Below are 22,487 nucleotides of genomic sequence, written 5' to 3' on the forward strand. Positions count from 1 at the left end.
ACAATATGACTGTGAGGTAGAAGCTAACAACTTGGAGTAAATAAGTGCATTTCCCTTATTATGTAATAGGCACTCAATAAACTGGGGATGTTGTTAATATACTAGAGGCCTGATGCATGAAATTCGTGCAAGAGTAGGCCTTCGCAGCCCCGGCTGCCTTGGCCTTTGCAGTCCCAGCTTCGTCCAGAAGGTCTTCCGGATGGTTGTTCCACTGTTCGGTTGATTTGCATATTACGTTTTTATTATTATAGATGTTCTAGTTATTTGGCAAACCCTGCAGGGAAACATGGAAACTTTTGACTTAGGAGGCAGATATCCCTTATAGAATACTGAGTTGGAAGGCAGTAGGTATATAAATATCTCGTAACCAAGCTTAATTTATTGACGTCCAGGGTATAACATGTTAGGAAGCATCAAAAACCACAGTGATTGACTGGAAAGGAAGCTTGTTTCGTTTGCTCATTTACTTTGGGGTTAGCTGATTATTTGACTTGTTACGCTTTTCTCCTTTAAAAGGCCTGTGTTAAAAGTAATGTATTTGCAAGGCTTTGCTCCAAGTAAAATCAGAATCTATAAAAATAATTTAAGTGTGAAATTTGCTTAGAAAGAGCTGCAAAGATCTTTTGTGTCCCTCCCTCCTGAGGGTGATTGCCAGCCAGTGTGTTATCAACTATGAATGCAGCTTGGTGCCCTTCATGAGGGGAGTCCACAGTACAAATACACCGGGTCTTACTTGGTGATGAAAAGTAATTAAACTGCCCAGCACTAAGGCTGATATGGATTCAAGGACAAGCTAAGCCATTTACCCAGCTCCGTGACCTTGTGTAAGCTGCTTAACCTGCCTCCGCCTCAGTTCCCTAAAGTGGAGATAATAGTGAAGATTCAATACGATAATGTATGTTACTCCTCAGGAAATGTTGGGCACTGCTGTTCAGCACACGAAGGCAGATGCATTTAGTAAAGAAAAACAGTTTCCACCATTTGTGTAAAAATTTAAAGTGGGAAAGGGGTTTGGTGTTTAACTTCCAAGCAAGAAAGACCTGGAATGGCAACCTTTGCTTTTATCTTACTTTTGCAACTTGCTCTCATGTTCCTGTCCATCACTGAGCTAACTTGAGTGGTTTCTGCCATCCCCTCATTTACATTCAGATTGCCATTATTTAACTTCTGGGAGGCCTCCAGTGCGCTAGGATGTCCCCTTTTCCCTAATCTCTGCATGGCGCACCTTGTCTTTAGCTCCAGAAGTTAAGCATTCCTGCTCTTCTCCTTCAGGTTCTGTGCACACGTTTGTCTCTTGAATTTGCCCCTCGCCACCCTCCCCACTGCCTCTTTCTTTGGTCTTGGCACTTGGTCCTGAATCCTGGACAGTGGAATAAGCCCCTAATTCCTTTCCCATTTGTTCCCAGTGAGCCCTTTGGCACCCTGATGCCAGAGTGATCCCCTTGAACGTGCTGATTCGGCCATGTTTTCTCCTGTTTAGTGTTCCATGAGTTCCCCCTTGTCCATAGGACAAAGGCAGACCCTTTCAAAAACCTTCTATGACTTGGCCCTGTCCCTGCATCCATACTCACGTCCTGGTGGTGGTTACTTTCTCCTCCTGTCCCAGCCATTCCAGTCTTCCCAGGAGCTGTGTACAGTTTCACTCCACCCGACCTTGCCACATCTGTGCCCACTTCTGGGATGCTCCTCTCCTCGCCCACACCTGAGGCTGCCTAGCCAGCTCCCAGACGACGCTTAATAAAGCTGAGGCTCAAGTATTGTGTCACCTGGGAATATTTGAATCCCAAGGAACAGAAAACACAAGTTAAACTACTTTAAACAATAAAGGAACTTGATTGGCTGGTGTAACTGAGAAATCCAGGTAATTGGCAAGGCTAGAACCATTGTCTCAAAGATAGCACCCAACACCCAGTTTCTGTCTGTTTCTTTTATGCCACCTTTCATGTCTATCAAATAGTGGCCATTAGGTTCCTAGGGTGAATGATGCCCCTTCTTTCCTGCTAGTTCTCTTGGAAAAAGAAAGGGAGTTCTTCCCCAGGAATCCCCAGCAAACATTGTTTTGCGTCTTGTTTTCCCAGACTGAATCTCCGACCGTCTTTGAACCAATTGCTTTGTCCAAGCATGAGTGTTGCCATTCGCTTACTCTTGAGGTTGAGCATAATGTCAGTTCCGCCAGATTTTGTCATCGTGAATAATGGGGACCATCACTGGGCGAGAATCAGTCCTGACCCTCCGCCCTTCATACTGCTGCGTACTTTTAAAAGACCTCTGTTCCAGGCCTTTCCACACTACACTAGTATTTTATAGCGAGTATAGTCCTTTATCCCCAGTGCCTCTAATGTTTACCTGATGCTAAATTTTTAACACATATTTCAAATATATATGCACAAACTTTGGTTTATGACTGTGACCGATACCAAATGTCTGATCTAACTAGGTATTTGTTAGTGGCCTTATCATGACATTAGGAAAGTACAACAAGGACACACACACCGAGTACCACAGGGACCTGGGCAGTAAATGCCTTGACGCTGCTCACTTAGATTGAGTGGTACAGACCTTATCAGCATGTGGTCCCCACGTATCAGGGCAGCCGCACTCCTCGCTCTGCCTGCAATTGCTTCGCCTGCCTGGTATTTGCAGCTCCTGTTCACAAGGTCTTGGCCACAGCACAGTCATTCCTCTCACTTTATTACCATCACATCTGATTCCAATTTGCTACCAAATTGAGTTTCCAGTCCCGAGCCTGACATTCAAGCCGTCAGGTGGATTAGCTCCTCCGGCTCGGTTAGCTTGGAAGCGTCAGGTCAGCTGACAGCGGCCTATTGCATGTCCTTGCGCCTCATCTCTGAGCCTGGGCTGCTGTCCCGCAGAGCCGCAGTGCTGGGCTGCACACCGTAACCTTTCTTCTTGTTTAGAACTCATAATTCTAGACGAACTCGAAAGACTGATTAAAAACAGAGCTGGTGTTTATCCCCTATCTTGCTGTTTCAGCGTTTCCCTGCCCACCCAGAGCAGAGCAGCCAGTGGATGGTGGAGTCATTTGGTGAAATATGATTGATCCAACTCTTTGGGATCACTCATTATGCCTTTTCCCTTTTATAGTGATCTATTTGCATATAAAGTTGAAGTGACGTCTGACATTTTCTTTCTGTTATTAATGCTAACATCTCAGGTACCCTTCCTTTTCTTTAATCTGCTGAATCCAGTAAGAGTCAACTTACTGCACAGAGTAGTGTTTCTTTATTGGACCCCTTGGCGTCTTGCTGTGCAGTGGGTCTCAAAGTCTTTTCTACAAGGAACAGTCCGGTGAACAAGTACTTCTAGGAAGGTCTCTCATTTCTTTTTAAAATCTGAATACAAAACTAATTTCTCAGGGCTTGTCAGAGCCAAAATGCACAAATAGAAAGTTACTCATTGGTTTTGCATTTCCGTTGCAGTTCTGAAGGAAAACTGTTATAGTCAGAGGCTTTAGTCAGTGAAGGTATATTTACGTTTCAGAATCCGGGAGCCAAGTTCAGCAAACACTATAATTTCATGGAGCTAATCAAGGCTTAAGCAATGAAGCAAAACAAAACAGCAAAAAAAGCATGTCACCACTGACCCCTACAGACCTTGAAAGAAAGTTTGCTATTGGAAGAAGGAAAAAGATACTCTGTTCCTAAAATTGTTGATTGTTTCTTCTTGCCATTAAACGGTGATGTGATTATTATAACCCTGTATCAAATACATTTGCCACTTAATCGGTCCGGCATCATATCTAAAGCAGTTATCCTCCCCTCCAGCCTGCGACGCTCAGGCCACGTTCTGTGGAGCGAACTGCATTGTCTGGAAGTGAGATGGCAGGCCGCTGTCCTGGTAGGCACTGAAGGAGCCCATAAAAATAGGGAACAGGAAAGGTGAGTTTGAAGCTGAGGGGAAAACACTTTTGAAAAGATAACGCTTGAGCTCCTGCAAGGCAGAGACATAAACTATAGTTATGGGAATGGAAAACCAAATTAGCCGAGCCTTTAGCATTTACAGTGTGTCCTTTTCGAATTTAAATAGTCCAGTAACTCATTGCTCCGTATTCTTTAATTATTGTCATCAGGTAATCCTTCTTGAGTCCCGTGGATTTGAAAACTTCATTAATGGGCGGAGGTACTCCTGTGTCCCTTTGTGTTTATTTGTTTGCTTGTTGTTGTTTTCCCACAGCCCCTCTGTAGTTAGGTTCATAATGGTCTTAATTAGAGATAAGTGTGAGAGCACCCTTTTAAAGCTAGAAAGTGCTCTATTGATTGGTGTTGCTGTCTAGTTACCTTTTTAGAGGTTCATTAACCTACTTCAAATATCCCAAGTCATAATTCACATTTATTTAAAAAATAACACCAGAAAGAAGTCTTTTGATTTATTTTTGAAAATAAAGTGTAATTTGGGTATGCACAATGTTTTGGCATGAGTCTGTTTCTGTTGGGGACAACTTGTCTGACTTAACTGTTCTTTTCATTTCACAAGAGTAGCCCTTTGCAGCCCCGGCTGCCTCGGCCGGCCCTCACAGTCACAACAGTCGTTCCAACTGTTCCGCTGTTCACTTGATTTGCATATTACGATTTTATTATTATAGATAATCCCACAAGACTTTTCCTCCTTCTGTCTGTTTCTTCTTTGGATAAGGCCTTTGGTTCATCAGATTTGTCTTATGCTCAGTTATAGGGCCAGATAACTCAACTCAGTATTTTACTGTCATTGCTTTGTGAGGAGTGGTGTCTCCTGCTCTGGAATTTAGGTAAACAGTGTTTGTATCTTGAACACAATAGATAAAAAGAATAATATAAGGAGAGATCCAGCATAAAATTATGACATTAAAATTTCTTATGTATAGCAAATGCCAAATTACGCATAAGGAAGGACAATACATTTCTTATTATAATTTCCTGTCCCAGTGGTCTGAGGGAATGTAGCTTCTCATATATATCTTTGTGTGTTTTTTCTGTTGCAGAAGGAGCTAAGTCTTCCCAGGAGAGGAAGTTTGTAAGTAGCACGATTCTGTTCCTTTTTTGGGGGGTGTTGGGGGGTGGGGGGAAGGTACAGTTTGTAAAGTGATTATTCTCTGACTTGTTAGATTTTCAGTGGCAAATGGAAAATGAATGATAATCAACCAAATTAGGAAAACCAAAAAGTGCGTTTCTTTATAAATGTTCAACATTAGTGATTTCAAAGTAACTTGAAAGTTTTCAGGTTGTTTTTAATTTCCTTATTGGCATTGTAAACCAAAATGCATATTTATTCCTAGAAGAATCTTAATTTAAATTTTAAAATTCTATGTAAACAAGCAAAAACATTATTTGGTCTGCAGATAGTATAAATTGGTCTGAATCAAGAATTATGATCTGGAAATCTCTGATTGTTCTTTATACTATGGATTTCATGCAGAGTAAATAATGCAGTTTATATTTGAATTAAGGAAGACTTTGAATGAACTGAGCTCTCTACTGTTAGATCTAGGTCTTAATGAACTGATCCTTGTAAGGCTTTTGTATTTAAAATAGCAGATTTATAACTCTTGACCTGATTTCTTCATAGTGGTTTTCAACCTTTTCTTTGCATACATCTTCCTTTTAGCCTTTAATAGCTCACACTTTTTTTTTTTCTGTTTCTGAATTAGTATGTTTTCTATAAACTATTAAAGTAATGTTAATTAGCAAATTACATTCCCCATATCTGTTTAAGGGCCAAATCTCTTTTAATATTTGTGTAAGTCTCAATTTGTTAATGTTAACATGAGTTGATAGGGGGAATATAAAGAAAATATTAAATTTCTCTACTTGAGAGTATGAATCTTTAATAAAAAATTAAAAATGATGGCCTAGATTTGTTTGGAGTCTATGCTCTGACTACTCAATAACAGAAAGTTAGAATTACACTTAAGCCATTTAAAATCCCCTTCCTAATAAAAATCAGTGATCAGTCAGAATATGGGAATAAAGCACGGTACATATCTCAACAGAAATCTACACTTTTTATTATTAGAGAAATTAATACTTCTAAGTGAAGCAAACCAAAAATAAGCATGTTATTTTGAATTTTCAATTAAATCCAAATATCCCCCAAAGAATTAATGATGTATGATATAGATGTTCTGGGACTTACCGTCACTCAGCATTTTCCGTGACCATCAGACAGATGCCAGTAATTACTTTTCTCATGCAAGGTTCTTTTATGACTTTGAGAAAACAAAATACTTTTAAAAATAAATGCTACAGTGGTTTAAATACAAATCAAATGAAGAAGGGCACAAGTGTGTCTTTTTTTAAAAATATATTTTATTGATTTTTTACAGAGAGGAAGGGAGAGGGATAGAAAGTTAGAAACATTGATGAGAGAGAAACATTGATCAGCTGCCTTCTGCACACCCCCTATTGGAAATGTGCCCGCAACCAAGGTACTTGCCCTTGACTGGAATCGAACCTGGGACCCTTCTATCTGCAGGCCGATGCTCTATCCACTGAGCCAAACCAGTTAGGGCAAGTGTGTCTTTATTAGGTATTGATGCTTGCCAACATAATGGTACCCGATTATTAAACCTGCTACCACTTTCTCAGTTTATTTACTGCATAAATGCTTTCAGATCTCTTAGCACCTTCTCCCAGAAAGAATAGGGATTTGATCCCAATGTGCTGTGGAATCTTCTTTCTATGGGAACAGTGAGCAGTGGCATGGTGTGCTGTATTCCTCATTGCCTCTGATTACACAGAGATGGGACTGAACCTGTCGGGGTGTGCACCTTCAGACAGCCTGCGCTCTCCCAAGGGGCTTTTGTTGTATCTGCCACTTCTGATTTGTATGTTTTGAAAGATAATATTTAAAAAATGCATTTACATCATTGAGACACATGAATTCATCAGATTAAAAACATTATTTTAAGTAAGCTTGAAGATAATTTTATGTCTAGAATCATAGGAACATAATATTTAGATATATATTAAGTTTTTATAAATAAAAGACAGAAAATAGGCTTTTTAAATTACGAATCCTATATAATAAAGCCTAATTGCAAATTGACCAAACGGCAGAATGACTGGTCGCTATGATGCACACTGACCACCAGGGGGCAGACGTTCAATACAGGAGCTGCCCCCTGGTGGTCAGTGCGCTCCCACAGCGGGGGAAGGGGGGAGCACCGCTCATCCAGAAGCCAGAGTCACAGCTGGCGAGTGCAGTGGCAGTGGCGGGAGCCTCTCCTGACTCCGCTGCAGGCGGGCGGTAAGGAGCAAGGGGTCCTGGACTGCAAGAGCCCTGGACTGTGAGAGGGATGTCTGACTGCCGGCAGGTGGACATCCCCCGACGGGTGCCAGACTGTGAGAGAGTGCAGGCCAGGCTGAGGGAAACCCCCCTCCCCCAATGCACAAATTTTGTGCACCGGTCCTCTAGTTTTAAAAAAGCAAACCATATTCTGTTTAAGAAAAAAGAAATTTAGATCCTCATTAGTTTATAATTTATTATCATTTTCTCAAGAACTATCTGAAGTCTGCGCTGATTCATATATGACTTAAAAGGTTGCAAAGGCAATGACTCTGAACTTTTTTTTTTTTTTTTTTTTTTTTTTTTTATGGTGCAAAGGGCAACAGACCAGAGAAGTCAAGGGAATTAACTTTCTGGATGAGATGTTACTAAATAATCAAGTGATCCCAGATCAATCTTCCAGAGACTTTTCCAGCCCATTACCAAATTCAAGGCTGCAGATTCCATCTCTGTTCTGGCCCCTGGGGTAGCTGGATTTGCATTCGTCCTCTTCTTCCTTTCAAAGAGGAATTTAGCCATTTGCCAAGGCTCTTAATCCCAGATTCTCCCAGCACTTTTCCTCTTTTTCAGTGGAACTGAAGTTGCCATACTCTTTGCTAGCCTTCCTCTCAGCTGCCTCTCAAAATCTATGCATTCTTTAAGTAGATCATGATATAGTTATATAATGAAATACTATACAGCAGGCAGAATGAATGATCTAGAGCAGTGGTTCTCAACCTTGGCTGCACATTAAAATCACCTGGGAGTCTTTTTAAAATCCTGATTTCTGGGCCTCATCCTCCAGAAATTCTGTTTCTTTGTTACTGATGTTGTGGCCCCACCCCATAACAAAGAAACGGAATTTCCGGAGGATGAGGCCCAGAAATCAGGATTTTAAAAAGACTCCCAGGTGATTTTAATGTGCAGCCAAGGTTGAGAACCACTGCTCTAGAGTATATGTATCAATGAATATAACTATCAAAAATAGAATGCTGAGCAGAGTTAAAAGCACATTCGAGGTATAAGATAGTATTTTCATTGTAAAATTTAAACATATGCAAAGCAAGATAGACTGTTATTTCTGGATACAAACACCTACAGTCAAAGTCTAAAAACATTTATGGGAAGCATTTTTACAATACAGCTTACTTATCAGTGCAGGGAGTGAAAGAAATGGAATTTGAGAAAGCCGTACAGAAAGTTTCATGTGTATCATTAATGTGGTGGTGTGTTCGTAATCTTCCCTCTACATTTTGATATTCTTGGAGTATGTTATTTAAAATTTTCAGTAATTATATGCAGGTGGAATTCTAACTGCTTTACCCAAATACTTATGGAGACTTAAAGATAATTTGGAGAAAAATTTTGCAGTGATTAGAATAGCCGCTGTGGCCGTACCTGTTGGTTAATGCCAAAATCCTAGGGAGAGTTATGATGATAAATTTTGGTACTTGAAATACTTTATGGTAGACTGACTGACCTGGAGGTTGAAGGGGTAAGGCAAATGAGATGATGGCATATATAATGTACAGGTGACATTTCACTGTAGACCTAGATTTGTTGTTTTGATTTAGTCTTTTAAGAGAAATGACTCTAACAATTCTTTGTTTTCCACAAGCTGGCCTGCAGGGTAAGGTACACAGTGTAGATGTTTGTAGATCGTTTCCAAGTCCGTCTCCCCTTGCTAGACTGTGAGCTTCCCAGCCCAGTGAATCACCTGCTTTTTCACTCTAGTTTAGTGATGGTGAACCTTTTGAGCTCGGCGTGTCAGCATTTTGAAAAACCCTAACTTAACTCTGGTGCCGTGTCACATATAGAAATGAAATTTTTTGATATTTGCAACCATAGTAAAACAAAGATTTATATTTTCGATATTTATTTTATATATTTAAATGCCATTTAACAAAGAAAAATCAGCCAAAAAAATGAGTTCGCATGTCACCTCTGACACGCGTGTCAACGGGTTCGCCATCACTGCTCTAGTTCTTCACAGTATCCGCTACCTGAGGGCCAGGAGCTGCAAGCTCAGTCCTTCTTGATTTAAATTCAGTGTGCAACACATAGGCGCTCCTGACATTCTTTTGATTTTTCTCATAACGCACATCTAAACTGTCCATATTTATGAAGGTGCCAGTAGAGCTGTGGGCCTGTCTCATATTTAGAACATGGGTCCTGAAAGGATGTTTCTAAGTGGAAAAACTCTCTGGGAGGTGTTTTCAGGCAGGGAAAGTGGAAAAAGGCTAAAAGCCTAAGGTGTGAGTTAATGGATGGTTCAGGGGCAAAACTGTTGTGTTCCTGGCAGCTACCCTTCATTTACAAAGGACCTCTTTGTGTTTGTTAATTGCCCAGTCAGCAGCTCTCCAAGATACAGAGAGCTTCACTTTTCATGGCATTCCCTGGAGAGAGGAGCAGGAATGGCTGGGCCAGCTCCCTTGCCTCCTCCAATCTTGTTTTGTAATGGACTTTCACATTTCCCTACACAGAGAAGGAAACTTGCTCTGTCTATTCTCAGCAAGTAAATTCTCCTTCCTACTTAAACTAGCCTTTCTTCTCCACCTTTCCATCGTGAGCACTGTTTCATGGAGCCCCACAGGGCTCGATTCATGCAACTCTCTGCAATTATCTATTCTAGTAGAAACGGTGGCTGACACTTGGCCAGTTTCTTGACTGGATGGGTTTTGGCCATACCCAGTTGACAGGGGTGTCCAGTGGCAGAGACCCAGAGAGAAGCAGCCCCTAGGTGCTCAGAAGCCCTGGAAAAGTGTGTTCTGCCTGCTGAGGAATTGCTGGGAGTATTGCAGTTACTAGAATGCAGCTTAGCAATCCTTTTTGGCTTAGTTTAATTTATACTAGCATCTAGTAACTCTCGCTCTCTATGGATTTGTGTTCCTTCTTCGTCACCCTTCCCTTTCATCATGGTTCTGGAAGTGGCAGGGCTCTTGCAGGGCTGGCCATGGAATCGGTAGTGCAGGTGTGTACTGTTGTACACTATTTCCAGGTCTGCAAGGACGTTCGCCTCCCTCTCCACAACAAAGTCAGGCGTCTGAAACACACCTACCACAGTGCTGGACGTCCCAGGACTAGAAACCCATTCACTTGCATCTTAGTGATGTTTTCTCTTCAGTGTCTCACTGGAGTGCATGTTCCTTGGGGCGGGGTGTCTCTGAGCTGCGTTTAGCACAGCGGAAGACCATTCATTAAAGGATGACTACAGAGGGACAGGGTGACTGAGAGGGGAGCAGCTGTCGGGAACCTTTTTGCCACATGTAAGTGAAGAAATGTATGAAAGGGTGAGGGACTTCTTTCAGTTCTTTCTGATTTTGTCTTTCTTGGGCAGGGCAGGACAGGGTGTCCAAGTATGGGGTGGAAGATGACAGTGGGCAGAAGGAGAGGGTTTTGTCACAGAGTGGATACGACCGCAGAGGCAAAGGACCTGATTGTTCCTAGAAACTTCTGGGTGAGCTGGGCCTGCTGGACTGAAGAGATAGTTTGTCTCATATTGATGTATTGAAAGGAGTAATGGACATATATAGGTTTGTGTACTTTTTAAAAAGAAGACATTCAGGCCGATTGTGTTTCAGCCAGAATATACTGCCTGGACGGACCCTTTGGGAAAGTAGTTTGAATAAAATGAGGCTATTCCAGAATACAAGGAGAGGGAATCACCTTGGCTTTACAACTGAGTTGAGTTAGATTTATCAGATTTTCAGTAAGGTGAAGGCAACATTTCCTGAGAGGGAAAGAGCTTAATTAAAATAAAATAAAAAACATGTAAACCATATTTGGATGAGTTTTAAAATAAATTTAGTTTTCTTCATTGCACTTTCTTCTCTCCCATCCCCACAAATATTGAAGCAAGAATTTCAAAATATCTAATGTCGAAGCCAAATGGAAGTCCAATGTCGTTTTGAATGTTAGAAACCCAGAAACAAAAGAAAAACATGGAGTGTTGCATCCGAATTAGCATTTAAAGTGGCATGTTTATATAAAGAGAGCACGGTGTAATATATCCTGGGAGTAAAGAGAGGATTTCAGACTGTGGAGGAATGTCAATTGCATTTATATATTCATCGAATAGGCAGTTGGGTATTTGTATGTTCTGGCAGCATCCCTTATCACGCCTGCGTTCGTCTTCTGTGAAGTGGATAGGAGAGCGGACCTGGGAGATAGAAACAGTGTAGGATTGATCATCTTCCCTTTGACAATTGTAGGAAGACCTTAGCTTTGCTTCGGGAGCTTTATCAGAATATGTGCTTTGCAAACACACTTGGGAATGCACAGCAGGATCTGTGTGTGTGTTTGTTTGGGTGGAGGCAGGGGAAGCCCGAGGCTTGTGATTCTCAAGGTGAATCCAAAATGTCACCCCAATTAAGAACTATTGTTCTTAGGAGAGCTTTAGGGTGTAACAAAGGCACGAGGGGAAGTTTTCTACTTCATATTTACTAGAATAACTTTTAGCAAACCTGAGTCAGATGGGAATTAGGGGAAGTTTTTAGTGAGCACTCCTTTTCAGCGAGGCGTGGACAGGCGCCACTGAAGCAGGCAGATGGCTGTGTTTTCTCTCTAGTGCCACCTCCCAGGTCTGCTACTCCATGGGCATTTCAGAGCATGGACGCAGTAGCCACACTACCTGGGTTCCAACCATCTACCTGTCATTGAGCCAGCCATGTGACCTTCAGAAAGTTATTTCACCTCTATGCGTTTTTAGTATTTCCCTCTGTAAAATGGGAATACTGTTGTCTCCTGGAGTGTTTTGAAGATATTATCTGTTAATATTTGTAAAGTGTTTATAACAGTGTTTGGCATGCATTATTTTATTAATAAATAAAACATATTGCAAGTATTTTATTAAATAAATAAAATACATTGGGAATGAAGCTTTCCCCCAATCACTTATTTTTGTCCTGTAGAGTTAGACCACAATATAGGCTGAGGAAGTTCCTTTAAAATATATATATATATATATATATATATATATATATATATATATATATATATTTTTTTTTTTATTTTTTTTTTTATTGATTTTTTACAGAGAGGAAGGGAGAGGGATAGAGAGTTAGAAACATCGATGAGAGAGAAACATCGATCAGTTGCCTCCTGCACGCCCCCTACTGGGGCTTTGCCCACAGCTAAGGTACATGCCCTTGACTGGAATCGAACCTGGGACCCTTGAGTCCGCAGGCTGATGCTCTATCCACTGAGCCAAACCGGTTAGGGCTGAGGAAGTTCCTTTAAAGCCAGATCATTTGAGCTGCATTTTCTGAGGGACTGTTTACAAATCTTCTGTCAGTGAAGGTGTGTTAAAGAGGTCAGTTGACCCCATATTTGTGGGAATCCACATTTACCCATGAAGATCCACCTTGGTTATGAGTTTCCTAGGTGCCCTGTGGGGACAGACCCACAGGTGTTCTGTTCTGCATCATCAGGCTGTGAAGGAACAGGCTGTGCTAGCGGCCCCTCCTCCAGGGCAATTCATCCTTTTCGGCCTGCCCATCCTCAGCACGAAGACAGGTTACTTCTTGACACTGTGCTTTGGGACAGACAGGCTTTGAGGAAAGTGAGGTAGGATATTATAGATGTCCATGTGGAGACTTTTAATCCTAAGATGGCAAAGCTGGAAGAAATCTTAACAGAAATCTGATGAGAATACTTCTCTTTGGTAAGTGAGGGACCAGCTCTGAGGATTCGGGATTCTCTTGTGCTCAGAGAGCTCCTTGGCTATGAGCTGGGACTAGGATTTGGGGTTCCTACCCACCAGGAACTGGGAAGCACCCTTTGCTTATTAAGGGCAAGTCTATTTTGTTAGAAGTAAGAGAACATCCGCAAGGATGTGGCTGCATTTTGTACTGTAAGATGTGAGTTTTAGCACTGACATCCACAGCGTGGACCAAATAAAGGGGGCACTTCACAGACATGCTTGACTTCACCCGCTTGTCACGGTTTCTTTGAACATTTTACAAAGCATGGCCTCAACCTCTTCTTAAGAGTTTACTCTTAAAACTGCAACCAAAGGGAAGACCTCAGAGTCTCACACCAGCACCACCAGGATGCTGTTTGCTCAGACAAATAAGAGACGTGTGACAGTCACACTGGTGGGATGTGGCATTCCCAGCTGCAGTAACTGGCAGTCCCCAAATGGGTGCATACCTAATGAGACATTTGAGCTGGGCAGCTGCATTCTGTATTGTTCTCTGTGCCCCATTGTGCTGCCTGGGCCTCTGGCTAACTGTGGGGAGGTGGGTGGTACCTGGAAGAGCTCATTGTGTCTTGGAGTTTCTCCTTACCCTCTCTGCCCTTCTGACTCCCGACAGTTCAGCTCCCTGCTCTTTGCTCTTGCTGGCAGCCCACTGTCGGACCTGACCAGCCGGGTCAAGTTATTTCAGGGTTTCCTTCTCTGCTGTCTGCACAGAATTCCCTCTGGGAATTCGGGAGGGTCATTTCTTTCACCTGAATTCACATGCATTGTCTTTACCATGTTGTTCTATAAAGTCACCACTTCTGGAATGAGGTTGAGGACTTCTCCATGCAGGTGTGGGAACCCAAGACATGCACATAGCACATGCCGGAAATGCACACTCCTCTTCCCAGGGGCCTTCTGGTACAGCTTCACCTCCTACATCACCCAGGTAAATTTTGACCAAAGGACTTGTAGGCAGATAACTCTCTAAGCACAATTGCAGGAGAGAAAAAAACGTTTTATTTAGCATATTCTCTGAATTTTATTTGCAAGTGGACATGGGTGGCATCCATTCGACCAAGCACAGAAGGATAAATTTTACTGTTTTAAGAATGAAAATCCTAAGAAGAAAATCAAATATGCATATTCTATTCAGGGAAAGATTTTTAAATGCCTTTATTCTAGGAATATAAATTTTTCTTTCAAGAACTACTTGTAGATGTAGTAGATGCTTATGTGAAGGTGTTCTTACCCTGTTGGAAAATATTCACTTGGCATATGCTTTGTGCTCTTCATGGTGCAGGAAAAATGATTTCTGACTTCCGTGGTACCACAGAGACCAACAGGATTAACCTTATGGTGGCACTAGCACTGAATGCCGGACTCTCACTAAACCCTGATTTTCCAGTGCAGTCTTTATTGTCATCGGTGGTGGTGGGATGTGCTTTTACTTAGGAGGTTAGCTTGAGACAGAGGTTATCTTTTGGATTTCTTTTTATTTTTCAAAAGCTGAGGGCGGTATTTGCTTTGAGGAGTTGGCACCTCATGGCATCCTCGTATAGCTGCTGTGGAACAAATGATGTTTACTGCGGGGGCAGTGGGGACCTTGGCGCTGGCAGGAGGAGAAGGGAGGGAGCGTGCTGCTCCTCTCCTCCGCTCTCCTTGGCCTCGCTGCAGAGGCGCTGAACAGCATTTGCTCTGCATGGGGCACATGAGCGAGTTCGCCAGGGGTTTTGTGTTGCAGGGTAAAAAGCATCATGTTTAGAAGCTTAACAAATCAAGTATCAATTATCTGGGAGAATAAGCAGAAGGTTCTTTACGTCTAGGGCAAATTAGTTTAAACTGCTAAAACCAGTCCTTGTGGATTAAAGAAGCACTTGGAAGCAATGGAGTATATTTTACAAATGCACTTGACATTGTATACTGAAATGAAATGAATAGATCCGTGCACGGGTTCCACATCTTAGGGGAACAGTGGTGGCTTTCTTAGGTGGGATTCCAAGGTATTACCAATTTGTATGTAAATGCACTTGCTTTGGATAGAGTCACAGGAAAAGCTATTGTCATCAAACATCTGGTTAAAAAGCATGGTACTTAATTATTATCTTTGAGGGTTCAGGCCACTTGGCTCTATTCTAATTTCTTTCCCCCCCAGAAAGCTGTTGGTCGGACAATATCTTTAAGATCACAGTAGGATGGTGATAGCGATGTTTGTCTTGGGAAACAGTTAAAGGGGAAATTAAAGCAAAGATAATTTAAATTGGTACTTAACTGCCCAACATGCACCTTTTATCTACTATTTAACATCGCCTAGGCTGAGTACCCAAGAATTGTGAATTCTATGTGTCATAAACCCCAGCAGATTTTAAAACAACAAAACAAACAAAAAAGTGCATCATGAAATTCCACGTAGCATGAGCCAATTTCAGCTGTCCCAGGAGCGGCAGAACCCTGCGTGGTCTAGTAGTTAATGTTCCCCAGCAGCTAACAATGCTTCCCACGCCGCACCCCCCTCCCACGCCCCCCTTTTTTTAAATAGCATTATTGAAGCATAATTGACTACAATAAACTGCACTCAGAGTACAAGTTTATAAATAGATGTATGTATATATCTGAAACTACCACCACAATCAAGGTAGTGGAGTACCCACCTTCCCCAGAAGTTTCCTCTTACCAGTTTATAATCGCTCCTTCCACCCTCACATGCCCAGTCAGTTACTAATACTTTCCATACCTAAAGATCAGTTTGCATTTTCTAAAATTTTAAATAAATGAAAGAGTACTGCAAAAAAAGAGTACTTTTTATGGTCTGGTTTATTTTATTCAGCACAGTCATTTTGAAATTATGTTTGTATTGCTAAGTAATATCCTATTAAGTGGGTACAGCATCGTTGGATTATCCATTCACTTGCTGATGGACATTTGAGTGGCTTATAGGTTTTGGCCGTTATAAATAAGCTACTATTCATTGGTGGATTTCCTCTCAGCCTGTGGCTTTTATTTTCAGTCTCTTTATAGCATTTATTGAAAAGCAAAGTTTTAAATTTTGATGAAGTCTAATTTATCTCCTGAGTTTTTTCCTCAGAAGATTTCTAGTTTTCAACTTTACATTTAGGTCTGTGATTCATTCTGAGTTAATGTTGTATACAGGGTGAAGTATGGCTTGAAGGTCATGTTCTTAAGTATAGTACATATTTGTTCCAACGTCATTTGTGGGACAGACTGTCCTTTCTCCACTGCGTCACTTTGTACCTTGTTGAAAATAACTGTCCATATATTTGTGTGTTTAGTTACAGACTTTCTTTTCTGTTCCATTGGCCTATTTGTCTTCATAGCAACACCACACTATTTTATTTTTATAGCCTTATAAGAACTTTAGATAGCAGATATTGTTAGTTCTTCAACTTTGTTCATTTTTTTTTAAGGTTTTTTTTGGCTAATTTAGGTTTTTAATTTTGGAATCATTTTCTACAAAAATGGTCTGTTGAGACTTTTATTGGAATTGCATTACATGTATAGATCAATTGAGGAAACTGTGAAGAGTTTTCCAGTGGTATAATAACACTCTAGTCTTAGAAATAAATTAGGGAGAATCATGTGTGAGTTGATACAGTGTGGAGACACTGGGGTAAAACTGTCCCCCAATATGTGTTGTTGGAAGAGGTGGGTTACCCAGCTGGGGGAGACTGAGTTGAGAAATGAGTGACTACAAATGAGCAAATACTTGGTCAGAAAAAGTCCCCTCAGGGAAGCCCAAGAGAAATGGTTGGATGCGTAGTTCTGGGAGCAGCGCAGGTAAAGATTTCAAGCTGAAGTCAGAGGGGAATAGCCACATTTCTTCTGGAAAGAACTGCAGCGGACAGCTCAGGCTCAGCATAGTCGGGGAATTGAGGAGGAAGCATGTGACCAGATGAGCTTCAGGTGTGTAAGCTCAGGTGTTCACCTCTAGTGGGTGAGAGGGCCACACATAGAACGGTGGTGATCAGGGAATAGTTAGGGAGGGTTGGCCTTAGGCTTTAACAGTCCCCACAGTGACTGAGTCTTAGAAAAACAAGGAAGGTCGATTGTACATTTCAACTGATTGTTGGTCTAAAGCAGTGGTTCCCAACCAGAGGTGATTTTGTCCCCTCAGGGAAGATTTGACAATGTCTAGAGACATTTTTAATGGTCACAACTACTGGGGAGTGTGGCTTCTCCTATCATCTAGAAAGCAGAGGCCAGGGATGTTGTTAAACATCCTACGGAGCACAGGACAACAGCAACTCTCTGCAATAAAGACTTATCTACCCAAAATGTCAATAGTACCAAAGTTGGGGAACCTGATCCCGAGAGGGTGGACCGGTAAAGATGGCGGCAGGAGAGTGGAAGTCATTGATTGCTCTGACGCCTCAGGCCTGTGTTGTCTGGAGGAGGAACACTGTCTGTGTGGTGACCGTGGAAAGGTACCCTGCATGACCAGGAGGTAGTTTGTGGAAATCTTCTTTGGGCATATTTCCAAAAGATGTCTAAAATTATTATCATCAAATAAAACTAGTTTACAAAAGCATGCCTTGACTACAAATGATTGAAATCAGTGTTCACCAACCATCTGCATTAATTCACTTCAGGAGAATGTTTGTTTGTTTATTTACTATTTTACTAAGAGATGAATGTCTGGAAACACTGCTGCTCTACTACCAGTAAGAAACGCTAATGATTTTTCTTAAATATATTTTTTAAATTATGAAATTAATGTGGTGCTATAGTAACTAGTGAAACAGCACTAAGATACACTAAGAGAAATAAGTAATCCTCATCTCTTCCAGTCCCTGTGTCCATTCACAACCCCAGGTGGCCACTGTCTGCCTTCAGCGTTTCTCTGTAATCTTCCGTCCCTTATACAGTGCACGAGTGCATGCCCACCCATCATTTTCTTGCCCTTGTTGCTGCTCTCTTCAGAATGACATTGTAGCACTCACTCTTCAATTTGCTTTTCTCCCAATGTTAGTCTTCCAAGGTAGATTTATCTCATTCTTCTTTATAATTATATACTATTCTTTATTACAGATATATCACATTTTATTTAACCATTTTCCTATTGGCAGTCATTCATGTTATTACCAGCCCTTTCCTTCCTCTGCCCCACCATAAACAATGCTGCAATAAACATCTTGGTACCTATGTCCTTACATACTGGTCCTTTTTTTTTTTCCCTATAGGATAGATTCCCAGAAGTGGAATTGCTTGGTCAAACGGTATGTGTATTTTTAATTTTAATAGATATTGTTAGATTATTTTCCGCAAAGGACTAGCAAGTCACATTTGCACATAAGAGCACCCATTTCCTACATTCTCACCAGCACTGGATGCTACCATTCCTTTTAATTCGTGCCAATCTTATTATCTCCGACCATTACTTTAATTTGCGTTTTCTGCAGTACCATTGATGTGGAGCATATTTTCATATGTTTATTGTCCATTTGAATTTCTCTTTGTTTCATTTCATGTTCATTTCCACTGCCCATTTATTTTTTTTTGTAGTGTTTTTGTTTCACAGTTCCGAAAAGCTATTTATTGTGTTTTAGAAATGTTAATACTCTGTTGTATTTTTGCAAATATATCTTTACAGTTTTTGTCTCTGTGTATATGCTTTTTGCCAAATGAAAATTGTTTATTATTATTCAATCAAATATGTTCGTCTTTTTTTTATTGTTTCTTAATCTGTTTTGTGCAAGGTGGTGTCGTCCATCACAAGGTCATACAAATATTCTCATAAATTTTCTTCCCAACTTTTTTAAACATTAAGTCTTACTCCAGTTTTAAATTTTATACATGATATGAGGTAGGAGTCTGTCTTTTCTTTTTTTCCAGTTACTTAAGTCCTAGTTATAACAAGAAATTTAATTTTTCATGGGACTAAAATGTTACCTTTGTCACATAAATATTTGGATCATTTCTGGACTCTCTCTTCTGATCTCTGTATGTCTGTTTCTGTTCCAAAACCATTCTGTTTTGAATGCTATGGCTTTCTATTGAATTGTAATGTCTGGTAAGTTCTCCTTAACTGGCCTTTTTTAAAATACTTTTCATGGTTGTTTTTAAACCATTTATTTTTCTGGCTAAGTTAAATTTAAAATTTTGGGACTTTTTTCTTAAGTGTTTTCAATATAAAAGATAATATAACAATGAATATGATAAATATAACAAAAATTACTGTTTTGTAGTTTGTGGAATCTTAAAGACAATACTTAATTTTAAATTCATGTAAATGTGAATAGTAACTTATTTGGGTTCACTGATATTCTTAATTGCTTTTGGAAACTTTAGTTGTTATAATATTAAGGTGATAAATACCTTTCTGTTTTTCTAATGGCATTTGAAATATTGGAGATAAACACTAAAACTGCCTGTGATAAGAAATAATAGTAATATGGTCCTATAAATGAACACATATACAAATACATATGAGGTTTGTATTTTGCTTATGAAAGCAAAGAGGCATCCCTTGTAAGTTCTATCCCTGTTCACTTGGTTATAAAGAAAAAACACAAAACCATTAGTTTGTTCTATAGCCAAAAGTGTAATGATGAAATAATTAATGTATTGTGATTATTATTGAATAGTATACTTGGAAAAATTACAACTATGTTTTAAAAAATGAGATTCCTAGTACTTTCAATATTATAATTTAAATAAATGGATTGCTATGGCAATTTTTGCATGTGTATAAATATTAAAGATGAAAATTTAAAAAGAGGAGGATATTAATGAAAATTATTCACATAAGGAAAAAAAGGACTTAGTAAATTTAGAGTTACATTTAAACCTATATGAACTTACAATCTTTAAAAAATTTATCTATTTATTTGCTTATGTATTTTTAGGTATATTTTTATTGGTTTCAGAGAGGAAGGGAGAAGGATAGAGAGATAGAAACATCAATGATGAGGGAGAATCACTGATCAGCTGCCTCCTGCATGCCCCACACTGAGGATCTAGCCTGCAACCCAGACATGTGCCCTGACTGGGAATCAAACCGTGACCTCCTGGATCATATGTCTCATGTGGCTCACTCAATCACTGAGCCACGCTGGTCAGGCTGTTTATTTATTTTTTTAATCCTCACCCAAGGATATGCTTATTGATTTTTAGAGAGAGAGAGGGAGAGAGAAAGGGGCAGAGAGAACTGGTAGGTGGGAAGAGAGAGAGAGAGAGAGAGAGTATGTGAGAGAGTAACATTGATCGGCTGCTTCCCATACAGGCCCTCACCTGGGATCAAACTTGAAACCTAGGCATCTGCCTTAACTGGGAATGAATCGCAGCCCTTCTAGTGCACGGTATGATGCTCCAGCCAACTGAGCCACCTGGACCATGCTGAACTTAGAATCTTTATTAAATGAAAATCAAATACAATTTTCTGCTCTGTTCTAAAGAAGGTAATGAACAGTTACCTTCCAGCTTCTATTCCATACTCATATGAAACATCATACTAGGTACTCCCTCCCTGCACCCCAATTTTTGTTTCTAATATTACTTTCCACTAAAGTGCATCAAGACTCTTTCTGGAACTTAGGGAAAAATTACTGGTTTGGAATAGGTGTTTTGTTTGTTTGGTTGGGTTTTTTGTTTTTGCTAAAGAACAGGCATGCTTTCAATGGTGTGTGGAGGTTGAGCTATAAAGGACAGATGAGCCAAATTGAAGGCACTTCTGCTGGCCAATAGTGGACATCTAAGTGACAGAGGGAATGGTAATTATAAGGCCTTGAACAAGTTAAGCCTTGCAAAAGCCAGCAGTCAATCATGTTATATCAAAGGTGACAAATGGCATAAATTGTGCTAATTAAAAGCCATATCATGTGTCGAAATAAGCTGTATTTTGGTCAATTCAAATTGTGTTTGCTGCACTCAAGTTTTAATCATCATCAAAATTGACAGATGTGACAAATATAAAAAGATATAACTAGAATATATTTTAAATGTAATTATGCATGTGTGTTAAGCATCTGTAGCCTATCACTGGAACTTAAAATCACAGTAAAAACAATAAAATAAGGGTATCATAAAATTACTAATAAAACAATGTTGCCTTTATAATACTGTCAAATATTTAAACCTTTAATTTGCTCCGGGCTGCCCAGTTCTAAAGACTCTGAAAGGATAGAGTTTAAATTAGGATAGAGAACCTCTCTGCTTTTATACAACAAAGAAACATAAGCAACCACCTGTGAATGGGGTTGGAGTGACTACAGGCGTCCACAGGCAATAAACAGAGTAGTTTTTATTCCTGAAGCCAGAACATCTTGGCAGTGTTGTTGCAGTGTTTCAATGTATTCAAAAAGTCGCCATAATTAGGGGATGTGAAGTGATAAACTAGGAAGACATAAGCACTAGAATAATTAAAATGGTGCTCACAGGACTTGAGAAATGAGGAGAGGGTGATGCCCCAATGTTGAGTAAAAATAACCATGTGTTGATTCATATGCGTGTCATGAAGAGCCCCTCTGCCTCACATAAAGATACTAGACAAGTGATGATATTACTGAGCTGACCGAGAAACAATGACGTACCTCCAAAAACATTTCAGGTATTATGTTCTGACAGGCCAGGGCTATCTTTTCTGGACCTATTAAGGTAAACTGGAACCCATCTTCATTCATAGGTATCCTTAATCTACATCAAACTAAAATAAGACAACTTTATGTGATGATACTTTTAAAAGATGAAAAAAATTTTACAACTGAAAACAAAACAAAACAACCAACTAAACAAAGCTGAGCCGAATGCATGTTTTCTACACATTAATTATCCGTTTAAGACTTGCAAAAGTTGCCTACAAGTGGCCGAGGGAAAATGGGAACTTTACTTGACGTTGTTCTAACTTCATACTATCCTCTTGTTCTTGTTAAAATGTTACCCTCCTTAAATACTACCTTTGTGTGTTTGGTGCTTTCTTAAAATGTTCTCAACATAAAATCTCACCAGTTTCCCATCTTTAGTTTGTCTGGATCCACCACTGGAATATGTTCAGCCTCCTACACGTAGGATGTAGAGCAAAGCATTGAAGAGCCACGAGATCCCATGCAAGCGTGAGACTCCCAGATTGCTTCCGTTTTACACAGGTTTGCCGGCGGTGGAGTGTTGTCACCAGAGAAGATGTCGTTCCTTGGGAGTGAGGACTCACTCTCCCTGGGCTCCTCCTAGAGATTATAAATCAGCTCTGAGTGTGACTAAGCACTTGGTTGTTCTGCTGCTGGGGCTTCTGGCCATTAGGAAAGGTGTTAAGTCTGTTCCATATATTCAGATGCAACCGCCCGTCAGTAGTCATTGACCTTTGTTCACCGTGCCTTAAGGAGGATGGCTGCCTCTTTAGGGAAACCTGCTGTGAGCTGGGACATGTGCTGCAGCTGCATTGCACTTCCAGGTTGTTATGTCAAAGGATGACTTTTTACCAGAAAACTTACATACTTACTAGAGGCCCGGTGCACGAAATTTGTGTGTGTGTTTGGGGGGGGGTCCCTCAGCCCAGCCTGCACCCTCTCCAATCTGGGATCCCTCGAGGGATGTCCGA

At 40.4% G+C, this 22,487-nt stretch overlaps 1 protein-coding gene across 3 annotated transcripts in view; it reads left to right on the forward strand.

Annotated features, from left to right (window-relative positions):
• The window catches only part of MAST4 (microtubule associated serine/threonine kinase family member 4), a 521,110-nt gene that overhangs the window by 268,062 nt on the left and 230,561 nt on the right, over nt 1-22,487 (forward strand). For all 3 annotated transcript variants that reach the window (XM_036310367.1, XM_036310366.1, XM_036310368.1), the window contains exons 4-5: nt 4,979-5,010; nt 18,139-18,174. In XM_036310367.1, coding sequence (XP_036166260.1) covers nt 4,979-5,010; nt 18,139-18,174 — 68 coding nt within the window. The remainder of the gene's footprint in view (nt 1-4,978; nt 5,011-18,138; nt 18,175-22,487) is intronic.

Source organism: Myotis myotis, unplaced genomic scaffold (genome assembly GCF_014108235.1).
Source record: "Myotis myotis isolate mMyoMyo1 unplaced genomic scaffold, mMyoMyo1.p scaffold_m19_p_5, whole genome shotgun sequence".
Classification (NCBI taxonomy): Eukaryota; Metazoa; Chordata; class Mammalia; order Chiroptera; family Vespertilionidae; genus Myotis; species Myotis myotis.